The 19,894-nt window shown below is 55.7% G+C and overlaps 1 protein-coding gene across 3 annotated transcripts in view; it reads right to left on the bottom strand.

Annotated features, from left to right (window-relative positions):
* Window positions 1-6,705, bottom strand: part of CCDC85C (coiled-coil domain containing 85C) — a 76,395-nt gene extending 69,690 nt beyond the window's left edge. For all 3 annotated transcript variants that reach the window (XM_081047689.1, XM_081047688.1, XM_081047687.1), the window contains exon 1: window positions 5,774-6,705. In XM_081047689.1, coding sequence (XP_080903815.1) covers window positions 5,774-6,554 — 781 coding nt within the window. In that variant the 5' untranslated portion in view covers window positions 6,555-6,705. The remainder of the gene's footprint in view (window positions 1-5,773) is intronic.
* Window positions 6,706-19,894: the final 13,189 nt, after the last annotated feature.

Consider the following 19,894-nt stretch of genomic DNA (forward strand, 5'->3'; position numbering starts at 1 on the left):
CGCAGTTAGTAACAATGGCTCTTCCAGAGTGAAGGAAGGGAGACCCTCCGGTAAACACACACACCAACTCTAAGACGTACCCACACGGCAGCAGAGAAGGGAGCAGCCCATCTCTGAATTCAGGAAACAACAAATGACAAACGGGGAAGGCCTCTGGCTGATGGGGAAGCAGGAAGGAGGAAGGGGAACACACCCTCCCTACTCCCCAGGGCCACTGGCCTCACTTCAGTGAGACCTCGCTCCCCACCTCCAGTGAAACATCTGTGCAGGGGGAGCCCTAGGACACTCACAGGCAAAACAATAAAACCCAAGCTGGAAATCCACGGTGGCTTCTTCAAAAGCAGGCATCCATCACTGGGGGACCCAGCTCCAGACCTGCCCCGAAACCTCCACCCACCAGCCCCCACTGGCCTGAGGAGGAAAGGGACAGCGACTGTCACAGTGACCGGCTCTGGGTACTTGCTAGGAGGGGACAATTCCTGACTTTTCATGATCAAGGTAGCATCACGTCCCCTTAGCAGATAAGCTTATTCCTCTGTCACCAAGCCATTGGGAAGCCACTTGGGTCCTCTCATCACACTCCATGGAGACGGGAACTACCTATTTCCCAGCTCTGAAGTCTCAGAGCTGTCCCTACACGGATCCGGGCATTGATCCTGGGAACGCAGGTTGTAGGAGTGGGCAGAGCGGCCGTGGCTGGCTATTCTGTCAGTGGGTACAGAGGGAGACTGCCCCCAGTGTGTTGCCCACAGTTGCTACCTCACCTGAGCCCCCCAGCAGCTCAGGACTGCCTGATCTCAGAGGTCACAAGTCATGAGGAGGCGATGGACAGGGACCTCCCACCTGCCCTTCAACCAGACAAGGACTCCTTTGGCTCCAACACAGGGCAGGCCAAGGGCTCCCCTCAAAATTTTGTGTCAGAGGGTCCCCCACCCCCCTGCGAGAAGGCAAATCTGCAGGGGTCCAGGTGGCAGTAGAGGCCACCGAACCCACCCTTTTAGGCTGGGCTCTAGGACCAAGGTATTAATATTATTCTCGGGACACAGATGAGGAAACTGAGGCTTAGCCATTCAGGGAGCTGCCATGTACACACAGCAGGTGGCAAGGCCAAGCAAGACTCCCCCCGGTCTCTCCGAACGGAAGGCAGAGCCCTAGCCAGCAGGCTGCAGCGCCCCGAAGCTCCCCCGGCACTGAGAGCTCCGGCTGGGAGGAGAGGGACGGCTGGTGCACACACGTCGCTGTACTTCCTTTCCCCTCAACTCACAGACTGATGATAGTGGCTTCCCACTTTGCAGAGAAAACAGAGGCCCCAGTTTCCAGAACTCGCCTGAAGTCCCAGGCTCTCAATTCTCTGTGCTGATTACGTGACAAGCATGGTGTGGAAAGTCCCCACGGGGAAACACAGATTGCGAGCAACAAGAGTACCTTGCTATCCGTGCTACTCTGGGGACGACATTAAATCACGTTTGTCCTCGGAACTCAGAGGCCAGGCCACGGGGGAGAGGTGTGGTGGCCCCCACAGCCCAGGAAAGCCAGCCTGGCAGAGAAGAGAGGACACCCTGAGCAAGAAGCCTCACCACGCCTGCCTAGTCTATCTTACCTGAGGGGTTTGTGAGGAAACAGGAAGCCAGGATGAGGCTCAGGGACCCACTTCCCAGGAAGAGGTGCCACACCTTTGTCACACAGGTCCCACCCCTGGAGCTCCCTCCTTACCTGTCCTAGGTCCACCTGCTGACAACCAGGCCTCCCGTGGGAGTCCCTCCCCACCCCACGGAGACACACTGTCACGACACACAGGGTTGGCAGGCACAGGGCATCTGGCCGACTCCCACACGGAGACTCACGACTGATCCCAGACCCCACCCACCAGCCCACAAGACCCAGAGCATGTCACCACGCGTCACCACACATCTCCAAGCCTCCGTGTCCCCATCTGTGATATGGGACCATTTGGGAGCTCTGAACAGAATGGAGTTGGGGCTAGGGAGCTCTTGAAGCGCTGGGCATCCCCTGCCCTGCCCCTGGTTACCTTCCCGAGAGCTCCTCCTCCCGACCAGCCTTTTGTGCCAGGCCAGCACCCCAAGGGCTTTTGTGCCAGGCCAGCACCCCAAGGCCGTTGATGGATGGTCAGGGTCAGGCTGGGGAGGGAATGGAAAGGCTTATCTAACCCGGCCCATTGTCTTCACTGACCTTTGCTCCAGGCTAGGCTGGCTTTAGGAAAAGCCTCCTTCTTAGCCAGTCCTGCACAGAAGGCCCTGAGCTGGAGGCCTCTCATGAAAGACCTATTCAGGGCCAGCAGCTCTGTCTTTTTTTAAAGGCCCAGACCACCCTCGCTCCATTCTCCCTTTAAACCAACAAAAACACAAACACTAGCCGAAGAACAAACCCATCTTATTTTGAAAAGCTCAAATTTTTAATCCAAACTTGAAAAAGTAAAGAGGGCCACACAAAGGCCTGCCGGAGGCTCTGGTTTCCCTAGGTTAGCTAAAGGGGCGTGGGCCCCAGGGGTAGGGGGAGGGGACAGGGCACTAACAGGCACAGGACATGGGGGGAGGGGTGTGTGGGACGGGGAAGAGCAGGGGAGAAACGGCTGGAAATGCTTTTGTTTGAAAATCACATCAGTTCAAGGGGGCAAACCTGACTTTCTGGTGTTTGGGGTTCACCTGCCTCAGTTTGCCCCACTGGATTAGAGCAAACAGTGCCCTTGTCCAGCCCTCTGTCAAAATCAAAGGGAGATAGGTCTATTTGCACTCGCAGTCAGAGGCCCGCCAGCATGGCCCAGCCAAAGACTGCCTTGAATACAGATGGGCCCCCTCCCACCACAGCCTCCAGGGGCCTTCCAGGGCACCCAGGCGGGTGCAGGTACCCCACAACTCCCAAGAAAGCACCACAGGGCCACCATTCCTGAGGCACGCTGGCAGGTGCAGCCAGACCTGGGCTCAGACACAAACATTCAGATGAGCTGTCTGTCTACACAGCAAACCAAGTTGTAAAGAGAATGGACACCAAAGGCTGTTTGGCAAGTCCCCAAAGAGGTCCCTATAGTTTTTCAAGCGGAGCCTTGGAAGAAATATTCACCACAAGGATTCTGACAACCACTGAGACCTACTGTGTGCAGACCCTGACCTCCCTTGACCTCCTGTGGATAAAGGGGGCACTCTGGATTTACACTTTACAGAACAGCAGAGAGAGAGGCTCCAGGAACTTAAGTACCTTCCCGAAGGAAGAGGAGGAGTGGGGATTTGAGTCCAACACAGCCTGGCCCCTCTGGGTAATGGGGTTTTCAACCATCTGCTCGGCGGTGACTGAGAAGGAAGCGACACTTCCTAGGATGGGAGAATGAGAAACGTGGGTCAGGAATCAAGAATAGGAAGTCACCAGGGTCTGCTGGTTAACAACGTCAGCCAACAGGACAACAGGCCAGAGATGCAAGCCAGCCCTCGGTCTGAGCAGTGGAGGACCCCGGCCCCACCCACGCAACTGGAATGGAGACCCTTCTAATCTCAGCTGCCTTCCCAGGCCATGCTCTAAACCTCTGTCCATTTGCTTGTCTCTAGCACGGGGATAATGCTACTTCCCGCAGCTCCTGGGAGGATGAGCGGGGACCAGTTCCAGAAGGCACAAGCCCCAAGTCTGACTCCACTTTCTCCTCCACTCAGGCTGAGGCTCATTATTTGTTTTATCTACAGCCTGCAAAAAGGCGTTTCTAAGAGAAGGGCCTTTCCTTATTTCCAGGCACCCTGTTGTCTTGTTGGGAGAACAGCTCAAGGCCACCCATGACTTTAAGAGACAAAACTAACAGTAGCTGCACTGTCTGCAACTGAAATCTGTAATAATGATGCTGAATTTTCAGTTCACCCCAAAGCACAGGTCTGCTACCACAAAGCCTGCAGCAGTCCTGTTTGAAGTGTGTGGGGGACCTGGGGGAGGGGTACATGATTCTGCAGGAAACCCTACACCTCAACCCCCATCCAGCCCCAGTGGGGTGGAAACCCTGAGGTCTAGCCCAGTCCTCCACTCCTGCCATCACTGGCTGCTGCAACTGGCACACAGCCAGACAGGGTTCGAGTCCCCTTGTCCAAAAGGTGACAGAACTTCTCTGCAAATATGCTAAACACTCAAGCACTTCATTGCCCTGCAGTGAACCACTCCTGCCAGGTGTCATCAATGATGCAGCTGAAAACATTTCATTCCCCAGCCACAGGATTGAAGCAGTCCCTCCTTATTAATGCACTTGGGGAAACCCAAGCCCAGAAATCTGACTCTCCCAAGGCCCCCCAGAAGGTAAGGCCAGAGAGGCTAGGACTGGAGTTCCTCATTCCCCAGACCCTGAAACGCCAACCTGTTAAACCACCTAACTCTGAGCTACTGCCACTGGCCTTAAGGAGTCCGTGGTTGAAGGGGGGGGGGGGGAGGAGTGAATACAGAGTTACAAAAAGTAACCGGAGTTGTAGTCATAGATTGCTAATCAGTAACAAAATATCGGTCTCAACCTGGTCCTGCCCTGAACTCACAGGCTGGAAAGGTAAATAAAGGAAAAACTGTCCTACACTAATTATCACCACACCTCCAGTTCCCACCCCAAACCCCACCCCAAAGCGCCTTCACAGGCCACTTGGCCACCTCCCCTGCTCAGGCTGTCACTCTGGGAAAGAGCGGTCATTTAAGGCCTAGATATATTTGACTCTGAACTAGGAAAGCCTTTAAAAGAACCAGAAAGGGCTGTTTAATCTCCACCTTTGGGCAAACAGTTCAGGTAGCAGCAATTGTCACCAGAACTGGGAACTAAGCCACCAAAAATGTGGAAGAACAGGGAGGTAGGAGAGGAGTGAGGCAGCAGGGAGGAGGGCAAACGATCAGGGGAGTTGGGACTGGACGCCACTGCTCCACTCCCCAGACCCAAGCTGGGGGCGCCCTGCGCTGGGCCCAACAGTCAGTCGCACTGGCCTGGAAGACGTGAGCTGTCCCTGAGGCCAAAGGTCCCGCCACCCACACCCTTAACACCTAACACCATGACACTTCCTGAAAGGCGACCAACGGTTTACAAATTCCTTCAGAGGCTCTCTCCACCTCAGATCCTGGAGCCAGGGACCACCATCTCCATTCTACAGACAAGGAAACTGAGGCACGCAGAGGAAAAGGGGTCAAGGATCCACTCCCAGCACATAACGTCCCTCTGGAAAGTTAGAGCCTCCGCTGAGAAAGGTCTCCCCACCCCTGAGAAGCGCAGGACAATTAGCAAACCCGGAAGGCTCTAAGCCCCATCCTGTGGCCCAAGGACTCTGGGTCTCATCCCGGCTGCCTGTGCTCCTTCCCAGCCCGCAGGCAGCACGAGCAGGCTCAGGTGGAATTCCAGCCCCAGCACACACGTGGACGGAGCTCTGCTCCGTCAGAGGGAAAATTCATGCATGCTAAAAGGGCCTTTCTTTTTGTTTTTTTCCCCATGCAAAGCTTCCCGCTCCCCGACAAGGGTCTCCAGGCTGGGGTGAGGCGCCCCCGGCCAGCCCTGCCTGCCCGGACACTCATACTGATAACCCTGCAAGACAGAAACTTTTCTGGGGTCTGGTGGGTCCCGGCCGAGCTGCGGCTTAGACGCTGGGACACGCCTCCGGCCCTTGAGCAGAAAAAGGCCACGCAAAGCTCTCCTGCGGGTGTGCGTGGGGTCGCCCAGCCCGGAGTCCGCACGCCAGCTGGAGGAGAGGCCTGGAGCGTGGCCGCCCGCGGGGCAGGGGCCGTGACCCGCCCCCCCCGCCCCCCCCGGTTCTGTCCTCACCGTGCAGGCCGTTGGGAATGCTGCGGTGGTGCGGCGGCGCAGACAGGTCGTCCAGGGATCTGCGCGTGGCCACGGCTTTGCTGTCGGGGACCTTGGGCGGCCCCGGAGGCAGCAGCGGGGGCGGCACGTGGTGGTGGTGGTCCGGGCTGCCGCCGCTGCCCGCGCTCGACGTGCTGCTGCCGTCGCCCACGTCGCGGGCCCCGGCGCCCGCCGCGCCGCCCGCCAGCGCCCCGCTCAGGCTGGCCTGGCTGTCGATGGAGCTGCGGGACCCCGCGCCGCCGCCGCCCGCGCCGCCCGCGCCCCCCGCCAGCGCCGCGCGCTCCTCGTCCAGCAGGAGCACCAGCTCCTTCAGCTCCAGGTTCTCGCGCAGCAGGGCCTCCTGGCGCGCCTCAAGCTCGCGCAGCTTCTGCTGCGAGCGGGCCACCTCGTGCCACACGGCGCCAGCCGCGTGGCGCCCGAAGCGCTGCCACTCGCGCGCCAGCTTGCGCCCCTTCTGCCGGTCGTCGTCGAGGAAGCAGCAGAGCTCGCGCAGCTCCTGGTTGTCGTCCTGCAGCCGCTGGTTCACGTCCTTGAGGCCGCGGATCTCCAGCAGGTGCTGCTGCAGCCGCCGGTTCACGTCGCGCATCAGGCCGCCGTGCTCCAGCATGAGGCCCACCTTCTCGCCCTCGGCTCGCCGCAGCCGCCGCGCCAGCTCCTCCTTGCTCCAGCGCAGCAGCTCCTCGTCCGGCACCTGGCTCAGCTCCTCCGACGCCGCCGCCGCCGCCGCCGGGGGCTTCGCCATGGCAGGGCCGTCACCACGGCATCGCCCGCGCCCTCGCCGGGCCGGCGCTCCCAGCGCCCGGGCTGTGCTGGGCCGGTCCGCGCGCGGGTGGGGGGCGGCCGGGGGTGCGTGCGGCCCGCCCCGCGCCGCCTCTCGCGTCCTCACGCAGCGCCTGCCGGGGCCGCCGGGAACCCGCGCGTCTCCGGGCTCGGCGAGCAGGGACCGCTGCCGCGTCCGCCGCCGCGGTGCCAGGCGCTCTCCGGACTCCGGCGAAGCAGGCGGAGGCCCGCCCCCGGCCCCGCTCCGGGAGCCCCAGCCTCCCCGCCCACTCCGGGCGGGGCGGGGGCGGGGCGCCGCGGCCCGGCCCCGCCTCCGGGGGAGCGAGGGGGCGGGCAGAGGCGCGGCCGAGCCCCGACGTCCCCCCGCGCTGTGCGCCCGCCCGCCCGGCGCCCTGCCAGAGGCGCGTTCGAGCCGCGGTCCCGCCCTCCCGCCCGTCCGATTGGGCCTCTCCGGGGGTGTGTGGGAGGGGCGGGGCGCACGCGGGGGACGCCGAAGAGATGGTACAGTCCACCCACTGGGCTTCCAACACTCCCCCATCCCCCCGGCGGTTCAAGTTTCTGCGCCCGGAGGACGCTGCCTGGGCCAATCCTAGGGCTACAGGGCGCTTTTAAAATGCAGGTACAGTACGGGGAGGGCGACGGTGGGAAAGGTAGGGCCGGGCTTCCCTTAAAGGAGACGTGCGGAAATGCGCGCCGAGCCCCATCCCAGGCCCTCGACCCCCGCCCATCCTCCCCGTCCCCAATAAACACCCACGACCCGGAGGACAGCTCCCGTTCTCCCTCCCGGGCCGCCAGAGTCCAGCTCAGTCTGAGATACAACGAACAATAGGCCTGTGACACAGGGGTCGCTCTCCCGGCGGCCCTTTGTCCCCTACCCTGCCCCCTGCTCCGTCACCCCCGTCTCCACCGCGGTCCCCTGCCGGAACTCGCAGAGCGGTTGCGTCTCCTCTGCAGCCCGGGGCTGTGGCTCTATCTCGTGCGCACGGGGAGGGCCAGGGCCTCGCCCGCTGTGTCCCGGAGCACCGTACCTAGTCCCTGCCCCGAGGGGACGAGGGCGCCGGGAACGTGTCCCCGCCCCGAGCGGCGCTCAAAGCTCCACTCCCCGCACACCCGGCCGCCGGTCCCCGGGACAACGGGGGGAATCCGCGATTCGCAAGGCGAAAACCACTGGGACGGTGGGGAAAGGTCTCCCACTGGGGCCTTAACACCGGGGTTGCAGGGCGCCGAGCCGGCTGCAGAACCCCCTCCCCCCACCCGGCAGCCTCGCCCCTTCCCACAGCCTGTGAGTCTGGCTCGTTATCCTCGTGTCCCCGAAGAGCATTTACGGCTCGTCTGCTGAGAGCAGAGCGGAGGGGGGTGTCGGTCCCCCGGGACCTGCAAGGAGATAAAACCCGCGCACTCGACCGTGAGCAGCCACAGCCTGGAGCGCGCGCCCGCGCAGCAGCTGATGTCCCCGTTTACAGTTGCTCAACCATTCACCGACACCCGTGTTCGCAGCGCCTACTCTAGGCCAGACCTGTTCTAGACTCCCAGGGGCTTCTGCAGGGGACGACAGCAGAGGCCACGGCCCTCTCGGGGGAGAGACCGGGAGAAGATAAACAAATTAGACAACTATGAGACTCTAATAAGTGCTGGGCAGGGAATTAAGACAAGCTGCTGTCACAGAAAGTGACAATCAGTTACTTTAGATCCCGTGGTCAGGGAGGACCTCTGAGGAAGTGCATCTAATCTGAGATCTGAAAGAAAAGGACAAAGACAAGGGTGCAGAGGCCCTGGGGTTGGCCTGTTAGTGGCCTATTCAAGGAAGGCCAGTGAGGCTGGGAATAGACAAGGAAGAGGGCTGAGAGATGAGGCCAGAGGGGCCAACTCGTGCCTGGTTCTAAGGCAGCTGGGAAAGCAGTGGGGAGTTAGCGGGAAGCAACATGACCCGATTTGCCTTTTAGGAGACTCACTGTAGGCCATACATGGAGAAGGGACTGGGCGTGAGGAGTGTGCCCAGAAGTCCAGATTCAGAACCTCCTTCCCCCCACTCCCATCCACTCCTCTCTGCAGGGAGATGTTCAGGAGACCGGTTGGGAAGAGCATGGGCCTGAGGGGCATAGCTTGGAGGATTAAGCCCAGGGGAGCTGACATTCCCCCAGACACTGGCCTTGGTAAGCCAGCTCCTGGCTCCTGAGTGGAGGGGGCCGATCTCCCCGCTGGGGCACTGTGCTCCACAGGCCCAGCCATTTGGGTTTGGAGAGAAAAAGGGTTTCAGCTCATATTGGGGAGGCCATGGGTCTTTCTCACCCCAAGAAGCCAGATTAAACAGCTCTCTGAAGGCTCCCCCCACCCAATGAAGCCTGGGCACAGATCTGCTCCTGGGAGAGTCAGAAGTGAGCAGACGCTGCAGGACTCACTAGGGAAGTCTCAGGCAGGATTAACACTGTACTTGTGGGAACCCCCTTCCCATTTGCGTGTGGCTTTTCGCGGTTCCTGTGGCCTGCATCCCCTGATCCTCCTCCGCCGGCAGCTTTAGGTGAACTTTCTGAGAGAAAAATGAAGCTTCCATCTAGACGAGGTTTGTTTGCATCATCTACAGACTGTGGGACCAAGAGTCGCCTGGCCAAGAGTTCCACAAGAGCGTCCCCAACATCACTCCAGGGCAGCAAAGACAAAGTGCTAGAGATGAGGCCACTGGGTGGCTTGAGAGGAAGTCTCTGCTCCCCGCACCATGGCTGGGCAGGCTTGGGCAGAGCAGGATAGGATGGCAGGAGGCTGAGAGGGCCCAGAGCTGAAACAGGCTCCTGAAGCAAAAGGGACCATCTAAGCCGGAGCCCCACGGCCCCACAAAAGGCCCACATCCCCAGGGTCCAGCAAGAGGCGCCAAGTCCCCTAGAATACTCACAGCCCAACAGACCCTGTACCCCGAGCCAGGACCTCGGAAGTGTCACATGTCTGCTTTTTAGCCACTCGGACATGAGAAGCCCTGCCTTGTCATGAAAACTGTAAAGCCAGATTATGGACCTCTAACACAGTAATTCTCTAGATACCCACCCAGTCAACGGCGTTGTGGGCCTTTTAATAAAGATGCACCACAAATCCCCAATTTTCCCCCCAGAATCTCCTAGACTGTATGTGTCCATTTAAAGCCACATGAATGTTTTTGAGAGCTAGCTGGGGTGAGAGCCAGTATCCTAACACAGAGTGCACAAAATATTCCAAAATATCCCAAATTACCACACTGGTGGTAAGTGATTGTCTCCCCACTGGGAAGGGAAGGGGCTCTGTTACTCTCCTGCGTGACGGGGGCACTGCCCAGTGCAGCTTACCATCTGGTGTTTGCTGAGTGAATGTGCGACCCTTCGGCGCATGACCCATTGAGTCTGAACCCTTCCTTTTGAAGATGAGGAAACTGAGCCCAGGAAGGTCACTTTCATTGCCCAAGGTCAATTTCATTCACTGGTTTTACTGAACACAAAAATGTTACATAAGACTTTACAGATAAATGCGTATATGTGTGTGTGTGTGTGTGTGTGTGTGTGATCATATATACGTTGTAAATTGTACCACAAAAGAGATGAGCAGAGCACATCATTTTGGAAGCATCTGAGACACTGGGAGCAGCTTCCTGGAGGAGCTGACGCTGGAGTTGATTCTTGAAGAATGAGTAGGAGTTTGTCAGATTGTTAGGAAGGAGGAGAGGGTCAGGATACTCCAGGTGGATGGACCAGCACAAGCCAAGGCCAAGGTGAGCAGCAGTGAGGTGTGTGCCCAGACACAGCCACGCCTTACTACTGGAGGATAGGCGTGGAGCTGGGTGGCAAAGGGCTCTGTGAGCCATGGGAGGTAGTATAACCCTCTCGCTGGGGCTTTGATAGATAACAACAGCAACCACAGTCAATAATTACCACCACCTACCACTTGCCCATGCTCCGTCTGATTCTAAACCAGCCCTCACGTGATGGTTTTAACAGCCCTAGGAGATGTTGTCCTTAGCCCTTCTAGCATTGAACATGGATTCCTGTTGGCTTGGTTGTTTGTTTCCGTGAAGCTAAGATCACCGAGTGTGAACTTATGGGCAGAGGCCGAGGATAGCGGTGTGCCCAGCAGAGAGTGGTGCTACGCTGAATGTTTACGATGCCCATGGAAAAGGGCCCATAATTTTTGACAAGGATAGTGTTGAATGAGCGCTTCTGTGTGCCCACACGTGCTAGGGTTTTACACAGATGGGCTCACTGAGTACTCACTGTGGTCCCGGGAGGTAGCCGTTCTCTATCCCCATGTTACAAAGGGGTACACTGAGGCTCACATGGCCCCCACCCCTAGTTGTGAAAGCCAAAACGATCTCCATACTTTGCCAAATGGCCCCCGGGGGAGCATCTGCTGTCCTCATACCCATTGCACGAACGTATTACCTTTCCTTTTCTCCTGTTGAAGATGTGTTTCTAGTTTTTTGCTTTAACCTGCAATGCTGCCATGGATATTCTTATACACGTATCAGAATGTACCTGAGCATGAACTTGGCTCACGTTTGTGCCGAGACACAGCATGGCTGGGTCACACGGTGCACACAGCTTCAGGGTGACCAGACGACGCCAGCTCCTTTTCTAAGAGGTGCTGCTACTTCACACTGCGGCCAGCGGGGTATAGAGTGTGGCTTGCCTGTCCTTGCCAACGGCTGGTGGTTTCACTCTGGTGGGTGAACCTTGGTGCACTTTCCACGACCCACTTTGTCTCCCTTGGGGCTCTCAGGGCACAAGAGAAGCCCAGGCCAAATTTCATACATGAGGTGCCCAGTAAAAAAAAAGAAGAAACAGTGGAGCCAGTTTCCCCACTTGTGACTTACTTGAAATGTTTATATTTATCAGAGAGATACTTTCACACAGAGACAATGCAACATGTGTTGTGCTACTCGTAGGATAATTACAGGGTTTGCTGCAGGTGACAAGTTCCAGGCCCCAGACATGTGGTCTTGGAGCGCGGCTGTGTGTCTCTGTGCATTACTGTGCTGGCGAGGGGCGGAGGGCGGGGGAAGCCCAAGTGGGTCACCCCACCTGTGATGGGCGCTTTGCACCTGCCTCCTCCCAGCTGTGCTTCTTGACGACAAAGACTTGATCTTCCCTGGGACCCTCAGGGCCTGGCCCCAGGGGTGCTCTTGGGGTGTGTGCTAGCTGTATCTATACCATGGGCATCAGATACTTCTGGGCCACACCTGCCCAGCCCTAGCAGCCCCCATGCCCTGCATGACAGGTCTTGGGTGCTGCCCTAGGCCCAAGGTCTCCAACCAGCAATGCAGAGATCCGAGCCCCATCTCCTCTCCTGCCTGAATATTTCATGCGCAGAGGGTGGAATGAAAGTCGACAAGACCTTAATTGTTAATGTGGCTTCTGCTCTCTGCAGGCCCAGCCCTCCCAGCCCCCTCCAGCTTACCCCTCCTGTTTCACACAACAACAGCAATAACAGTAATTCCTCCTGTGACCTACTCTCAGTGAGGCTGGGCTGAAATGAAGTTGTTCCTCCCAACCCCCACTTGAGCCCACAGCTGGGCAGACAGATGTGGTGACATAAGTAACTTAAACAACCGGACTATTAGGTGCACCTTTTGTTCACTGCTGCTCGCTAGTTCCCTCTGGGCATAGAACCTGAGGCCTCAACAAGTGTTTGTTGAATGAATGAATGATAACCGAAGCAGCTGGGCTACGTAGAAAAGCCCTAGACTTAGAATCTGTGTCTCTGGTCTGATATTTGCCAACTGGGTGGCCCTGGGGAAGTCACGTCCCTCTCTGAGTGGCTGTATCTCTGAGTCTCTGCTCTGCTGGGGAAAGGCTGCAAGGCACAGGGTCCCTGTGAGAGCCCAGGCTGGATGAGTCTCTCCAGACTCTGAAAGCCTAAATGCAGAGCTGAGCCTTCTCTCAAGAAGACGCTCAGCCTGGCTATGACCCAGCTCAGGACACGTACCTTTGCGTCCTGAGAGCTCAGGGCCCCTGTGAGTGAGCTGGGTGCCTAAGGAGGCATCTGGTCGGGCTCTCCAAGCAAGGTTAGCCCAGTGGTTCTCAACCCTGAGCACTCGTCAGAATCACCTACAAATTGGTAAAATGCAAGTGCACAGGCCATTCCCAGACCAATTTAATCAGAATATCTGGAGAAGGTGAGTCTTATAGGCAGGGTTGAGAAGCACTGGGTTAGACGAGGCTTTTGTGCACTGGTGTCAGGCTGAGTTAGAAGAACCCACCCCATTTCTAGGGGCACACCCCTCCCCAAGTGTCTGGATCTAGAGATCCTTCTCTACGGTTATCCAAATTCCCCAAATAATACTCAACTGTGTGGCCTGGGGTAGGGAAGGGGGCTGGGGATTCTGCAGTTCACTGTAGTATTCACTTAACAACCCTGTTTTTTTGTTTTTTGTGTGTGTTTTTTTTTTGCCCTGTATCTAATGGGTAAAAATGAAGGGAAGGAAAGTATCAAAGACATAATACCAAAAAATTATCTGGAACTGATGGACACTGTGGAAGAAAAAAAACAGTTCTATGGAAAAATAACCTCACAGGGTGATCTGATCATAAATTCCTAACTGGATGGTCATGGTGGGAAGTCAAGCCCCAGGCCTATAATTTCTTTAGTGAAGAAAGTTTTTAAAGCCAGCCCTGACCATTGTTCTTGTACAACTAGGTTAACAGACCTTTGAGATGCCAGAAGTAATAACCCTGAAGAGGGTATTAAGGCTCAAGGGAGCCTTAATCTGGTTAACCGTCCTGTAATCTGATCCCCACCTTGTTTTCTCCAATCTTCCTTCTGTCCTCTCCTTAATTTCCAATGCTTAAAAGAAGCTGCGAAACTTATTTTCTGGAACATCTGAGATCTTCCTCCCTGGCATATGTCGTCAGTTTGGCTCAAATAAACTTATAACAATTCTCTACAGGTGTGGACATTTTTTACGTCAACAACACATAGGGCCAGCAGAGAAGTGGGGAAAAAAGAAAGAAAAGGCTATACTAAGTTCATCAGAGCACCAGGATTGAGAAGAGCCTAGAAACAGAGAGAGAGAGAGAGAGAGAGAGAGAGAGAGAGAGAGAGAGAGAGAGAGCGCCACATGTAAGGGGCAGGAAATAGTAACGCTGAAATTCTCAATAGCCACTCCTGAAGCTCGAAAACTGTGAAGCAATGTCTTCAACATTCTGATAGAAATTATTTCAGTACCTAGTCAATCAAATGTGGGGGTATGGTAAGACATTTTCAGACATGAAATAGGGGGAACAGGGAGCCCTAAGGTGATGGTGTAAGGGACGGCTGCAGTGGGAGGGCTTGGGGACCAGCAGCAATCATTGCAGAAGGAACAGGGAGGGAGGACTTTGGGAGGAGCTGGCCAAGCAAGGGAACCCAACTCAAGGATTCCCCGGGGGGCTTGGTTGTCTTGAGGGGACTATTAGAGCTGTCAGAGCATTTGGTGGTGAATAAATGGTAAGTACAAAGAAAATCAAACAAGGAGGCAATTATAAATTCCCAGGTAAATGCAGAAGTTCTACAAGGAAGGAAATAGAGTCACAGGACATATGGTGGCCCTGTTGGCAATAATGTTTGTATAGTATATTATATAAACAATGTTGATTTAACCAAATATTATCCTATAGCCATACTAGGAGGATGGGGGAGGGGACAGCAGGTGGGGGGGTAGGGAGGAATAAGTGGGTTAAACCCTCCTGGTCTCTAAAAGAAAGGCAGAGATAAGGCCTACATTGGAAGGTCAATGAAGAACAGGATAAGTATGTTATTTGGAGATGTGGAGATAAGGCAGGAGAATAGAAAACAATTGCCTCTGAGAAGCAGAAATTGGGTGGAGACATGGGGCAGGAGACTTTTTTTTAAATAAGCCTTATAATTTTGATTTTTGAGATGGTTTGCATGTGTTTTTAAATTAATATATATTTTTAAAAGCCTGTCATTGGACTTCCCATTAGGAGCACTGAAAGCTAGAAGACCACGGCCACAGTTGCCTTAAAAGTCTGAGGAGGAAGGATTCCAGCCTGGATTCTCTGCCCACAGAGAAAATCAAGCTAAGTATGGGACTGGATGGAACATAAGCATTTTCAGAAATGCAAGGTCTCCTGCTCGAGGGCCCCCCAGTCTGTCCCCACGTTTTCTGTGTTCATTTCCAGTTTACAGAGCAGTCTGTGAAAGTCCCTTCCCTCTATCTGCCCAGCAGGCCTGTGAGGAGCAGGAATTACGCCCATCGGATCACAGAAGCTGAGGTTCAGGGGCGTGTTTGGAGGTTCACAACGCATCGCTCCCATGGCTGCTGCACCCTTCTATGAAGACAGGTGATGGACCCGCCCGAGGGCCAGGGAGAAGCAGCCACAGTGGGATTTCAGAGCTGGAGACACCCCTTCTGGTCCAGAGGCTCTCGGCTGGATGAGTGCCCTGGAGAAGACCCTGCAGAAACGTCAGTCGAGCCTCCACGCAGCTCCCAGGACATTGGAGGTCCTCAGACCTGCCTGTGTGGCCCGGGTGACATGTGCAGACACAAACTCCTTTGGTGATTATAGGACAGGGAGAGACGGGGAGTAGGAGACACAGGCTGTAAAAGTGGTGACAGCAGCTCATGGAGCCACGATGTCCACAATTTCACTGACAAGGTAAAAAAACGTCCAAACCTGTAGAGAATTTGTAAGAGTTTACCTGAGCCTAACTGATGACATTACCAGGCAGCAAGATCTCAAATGCTCCGGAGAGTGACAGTTTTGCAGTTTCTTTTATACATTTGGAACTAAGAAAGATTGCAGGAAGGTGGGAGGAAGCAGGCAGGATGGGATTACAGGACTATTAACAAGATCATGTGCTCCCTTGAGGGTGGTTATGCCTCCAAGGGGTCTGCAAAAGACATCACTGGGCATTTCAAAGGTGTGTGAACCTAGATTCACACAAACGATGGACAGAGCTGCTTCAGGCAAAGATGAGCCTTATACTAAGAGAGTTATGGGCCTGGGGCTGACTGCCCACCAGGACCTGCCCAGTTAGGGATTGTGATCAAATCACCCTGTTACTTGCAAGATTACTTTCCTTGGATTTATTACAGTGCCCCTTTTTCATCCATATCACTAACCCTCCCGGTAAGCCCCCCCACAGGCCCCGTGCTAGACCCATTTAACAGATGCAACAACTAAGGCTGAGCACGTTTTAAATAAATACATCGCTGAGTTGCAGTCTTAGCCATGAGTAGGGTTTCTCATACCTGCCTGGTGATAAGACTCATGTGGGACACAGCCAAATCCTTTCCCTAGAGATTCTCACCCACCACCTCTTGGTGAATCCTGGGATCTGTTTAACCAGTGCTGGCTTCAGGACTCACCAGGTCCAGGACCTCCCCCACTCTCCCCACCACTTGCCTTATATTCACAATCGTCTTGATATTTTAACCAGCCCAGGTACTTGACTGGTCCCCCACTGCTGGACAGCGGCTGTTTCCAGGGCTGCACTGTTCTAAAGAGCTCCTGTGGGACGTGTCTGTGCACAGCTTGGTCTTCCTGCTGGATTGTTTCTTTGGCCAAGTTTCCCAGAAGTGGGGTTCCTGAGTGAAAAGATGGATGTGTTCCCGCTCCCAGTCCCCAAACGCTACCAGCCCCCAAACCTAACCTAGTTTGGTCCAGGATGAGGATTGGCCTTCCTTTGGCTCAAAGAAGGGGCAGTCAGCAAGTTCCGCCTGGCACTTCTGGTGGGGAAATGACAGAACCGGCCCTTTTCTGTAAGAGCTAATTACCAATCAAGGTTCCGGGCTGCTAGAGCAAACAGGGCCCGAGTGACTCAATGCCATCTTTCTGGGGCCTGCCCGGATTTCAGGGCCAGCTGGTGATGGATTTTCTCTGCAGAGGTCAGAGGAAGTGAGAAAACCATCCCTCAGCTCCCCAGGAAGGCAGGTCTGTCAGCAGCTTTGGGAAAGGCCAGAAAGGAGGCCTAGAAACCCAGGGGCAGACAATCCCGCCCTCCTTTCAGATGACAAAGTGCCTCTGGCCCCTGGGCCCTCTGACCTGCCTGACAGGAATTGCTGGCTGTTACCAGAGGAGGAGGCCTCCCGGGGCTGAGGGTCAAGGAGGCCCCCTGCACTGACCTTGGTCTCTGGCATAGAGCCCCCTTTCTGTTCCAGGTTAGCACTCCTCAGTACTGGAGGGGGGCAGTGCTCAGGCACCTCCCCAAGGCAGCCCCATCCCCCACCCAGGTGGGTGAGGATGGGCCAGCCCTCACAGCTGTCCCTGAAACCCACCTTTAGATGGTCACCACTGGGGGGGTGGAGTCCCCAGAGGCCAGTCTCTCCTGAGGGAGCAGAGAGGGAAAGGGGGGTGGGGGGAGCTGGGGAACAGAAAACTTAAGGGAATTCTGGCCTCCTTGCTCCCCTAAGAAGGCTGGGGTCTCAGGATTTGTGGGCTCCTGACAGCTGCCTGAACACAGAGGACCTCTCCCCCAGGCAGAAGATAGGTAGGCCAGGCCTCTGTGCAGGGCCTCTCCAGGGCCCACCTGTAGGACACTCTGTCCCTTCTCCCACTGGGAACACCCTTAATAGGATCATGGGGCGTCAGCCCTGTGAGGCCAGCCTTTCAGTGTCCAGTGGCTTCCAGAGCCTGGCACCAGCATGCTTCTACCACAAGACCATCAATTTTTTGAGGCAGGGCCAGAGTTTGCTGTTTCAGACTCCAAGTAGTGAGGTCTCTGTTACTAGAGGTGAACAAGCTAAGGTAGCATGACTGTCTCTCAGAGGTAGAGAGGGGTGCTTCCTGGGGTGGGGTGTTCCCAGGCTGAGAGCCCATCCTATGCCACTACTTGACCAATACTTAGCCTGCTATGTATATTATACCCACTTAACAGCTGAGGAAACTGAGGTGCAGGGGCTGAGGTGGCTTTTCTGGAGCTTTGACGATAGTGGACTCATTCATGAACCATCACCATTTATTAAGATTGCTGTGTGCCAGGCCTCCTGCTTGCTGAGTCTCCCCTTGACCAGTTCTCCTAACCACTGTCCACAGTTCACCACAGGCACTGGGGGCTGCCCTCTGTCGCTCCTACAGGAAGGGAATTGCCACCACTGTCCCACCCCAAAGGTGCTATTGACATGGCTGTGGCCCTCTTTAGTCTCCAGGCAGCTGGAGTGCCTGTTCCTGATAGAACAAGGGTCTTTTATGTGGGTTAGGCCAACCCCAGCTGTTGTGAGTAGGTGGGGAGCCTCACAGACACTGCTGGGGTCAGGCCCTTCCTGGTGCCGGGGCGCTGGCCACCTCCCCTACAGGACTCTCCCGGCCAGGACACCCGTAGTTGCAGGGCATCCATCCACTGACCACAGAATATTGATAGAGAACCTTCTACGGGCAGGCCCAGGAAACAGGTTTCCCCATCTCAGCCTCACAAGATGCCCGTTTTTAAGACAATTTGGGAGGGGGAAAAAACACCTCATCAATAACTTGTCATTTTGTGCAATTGCCCTTTTGCACCTGAATGCAGGTTATTCTGGCTCTCCCTGTTCTGTTCCATTCTGTTGGTGTCGGTCCTTTGTTCCACCTACGGAGGCTCCAGTAGACGCCAGGCTCCCGTGGGGCATAGCCATTGGCACATCTGATAAGCAAGCCTCCCAGGCTCCGCCTCTGTCCAGGCGCTGATTGAAATGGACGGTGCTGAAGACAGAGACCTGTGGCCCGCCCTTAGAGACCTCTGACTCCAGTTGCACTGATTTTTAAAACCTCGTCTCTAGGTCCCTCTATTCAGGGAGTAGTGACCTCTCCTCCTAACCACCCTGCTCTCCAGCACACATTTGCACTCCACCCAAAGGACAACAGAAAGAGCTTGCTCCTTGGACACACCGTTATCTGTCACACTCCATGGCTCTGCCCACAGTGTTCCCTTTGTCTTAGACACCCTGTCCCTCTTCCTCACCTGGCTGCCAAGACACAGGTTTGTGAAGTCCTTCTCCACACTCCCCTCCAGCCCATCAGGTTCCCACAGGCCCCCAGATCCCTGATCATGGATTACACGCACTGTGCTGGTCACATGTGCCTACCTGCCCAGCCCCTGCTTTACACCCTGGGAACCCAGGGTACCCAGAGCCCAACCAGAGCTGGGTCCCTGCAGAGGCAACACTGTGTTGTTGAAAGAGCCCAGGCTCGGGGGCCAGCCAGACTTGGACAAATGGCTGAACCGCTCTGAGCCTCAGTTTCCTCATTTGTCAAATGAGGGTCCTCACCACATTAAGGGTTGCGGTGAGGATCCCAGACCGTGTGTACAAAGTGCTGGGCACACGGTGGACCCTTGGCATTAACTGGCTGAATGAATGAGCCAGGGGTCCCTGTTCTCAAGTTCACGTTCTGGCTAGGAGTGGAGGAGGGAACAGAAAGAGAGCCACCAGTGCACTGTGGGAACCGCAGGGAGGGAGCAGTGGTTCTCATGTAGAGCTGGGCAGGCTTCCCTGTAGAGGAGGTGCGCATGCTGAGCCTGGAAGGGGGCTCCCTGTTTCCACAGCTAGCAGAGCTGGGGAAGAACACCCTGGCTCCAGGAGTGAGCCATCTCCTACAGCCCCACCAGCACCGGCTTTTTCATTTTAATGATGTGCTTGCTAGTATTTGTGTGTCTGATTTAACAGGGGTGAAATGCGGATGGAGCAGCCTTATTCTGAACTTTTTTTTGCATGCCCGTTTCCCTTTAAGGCCGCTTTGAGAACCACAATTCCTTAAGGTATGAGTCCAGGGAAATCCTTCTCCATTAGCTCAAGATTGTGAAATGAGCTCAGCCCAGGAGAATTTGGGTGATTTTTGGAAGTGGTGCCTTTGAGATTACGATAGCCACAGGTGGTGGGGGAGGAGGACAGAGAACCCTGGCATGCCACAAGTGGCAGCAGCCTCTGCTCATGTGATCTGAGGAACACGGAGACTTTTCCTAGCTGCTGCCCAGCCTGACACGCATTGAATTCCACCATCACTCATGCCCCTTCTTAAAAAAAGGGCTTCTGTTAAAATGTACATATTTTGTGTGGCAGAGGGACACCACTTTATTATCAAGGGAAAGGAAGATGGAAACTTACTTTTATTGAGTACCTACTGCACGAGATGGGCACGCCTCACATTGTCTTCGATCCACTTGGCAGCCTCGTGAGGCGGCTGAGTTACCCAGCCCTGCAGGTGAGAGAGTGGAAATTCTGAAGGGCTGGGGGTGCCAAGTTCTTGCAGAGCCCCATTGAGAGCCCAGAGCTGACTCTCCACCTTGCTCCGCTCACCCATTTTGGGCAGTGGCTCCCTGGAGTGTGAGATGAGACAAGGTGAGATGAGACAAGGATCTGGGGACACCCTGCCC

This window comes from Rhinolophus hipposideros (assembly GCF_964194185.1).
Source record: "Rhinolophus hipposideros genome assembly, chromosome: 5".
NCBI lineage: Eukaryota > Metazoa > Chordata > Mammalia > Chiroptera > Rhinolophidae > Rhinolophus > Rhinolophus hipposideros.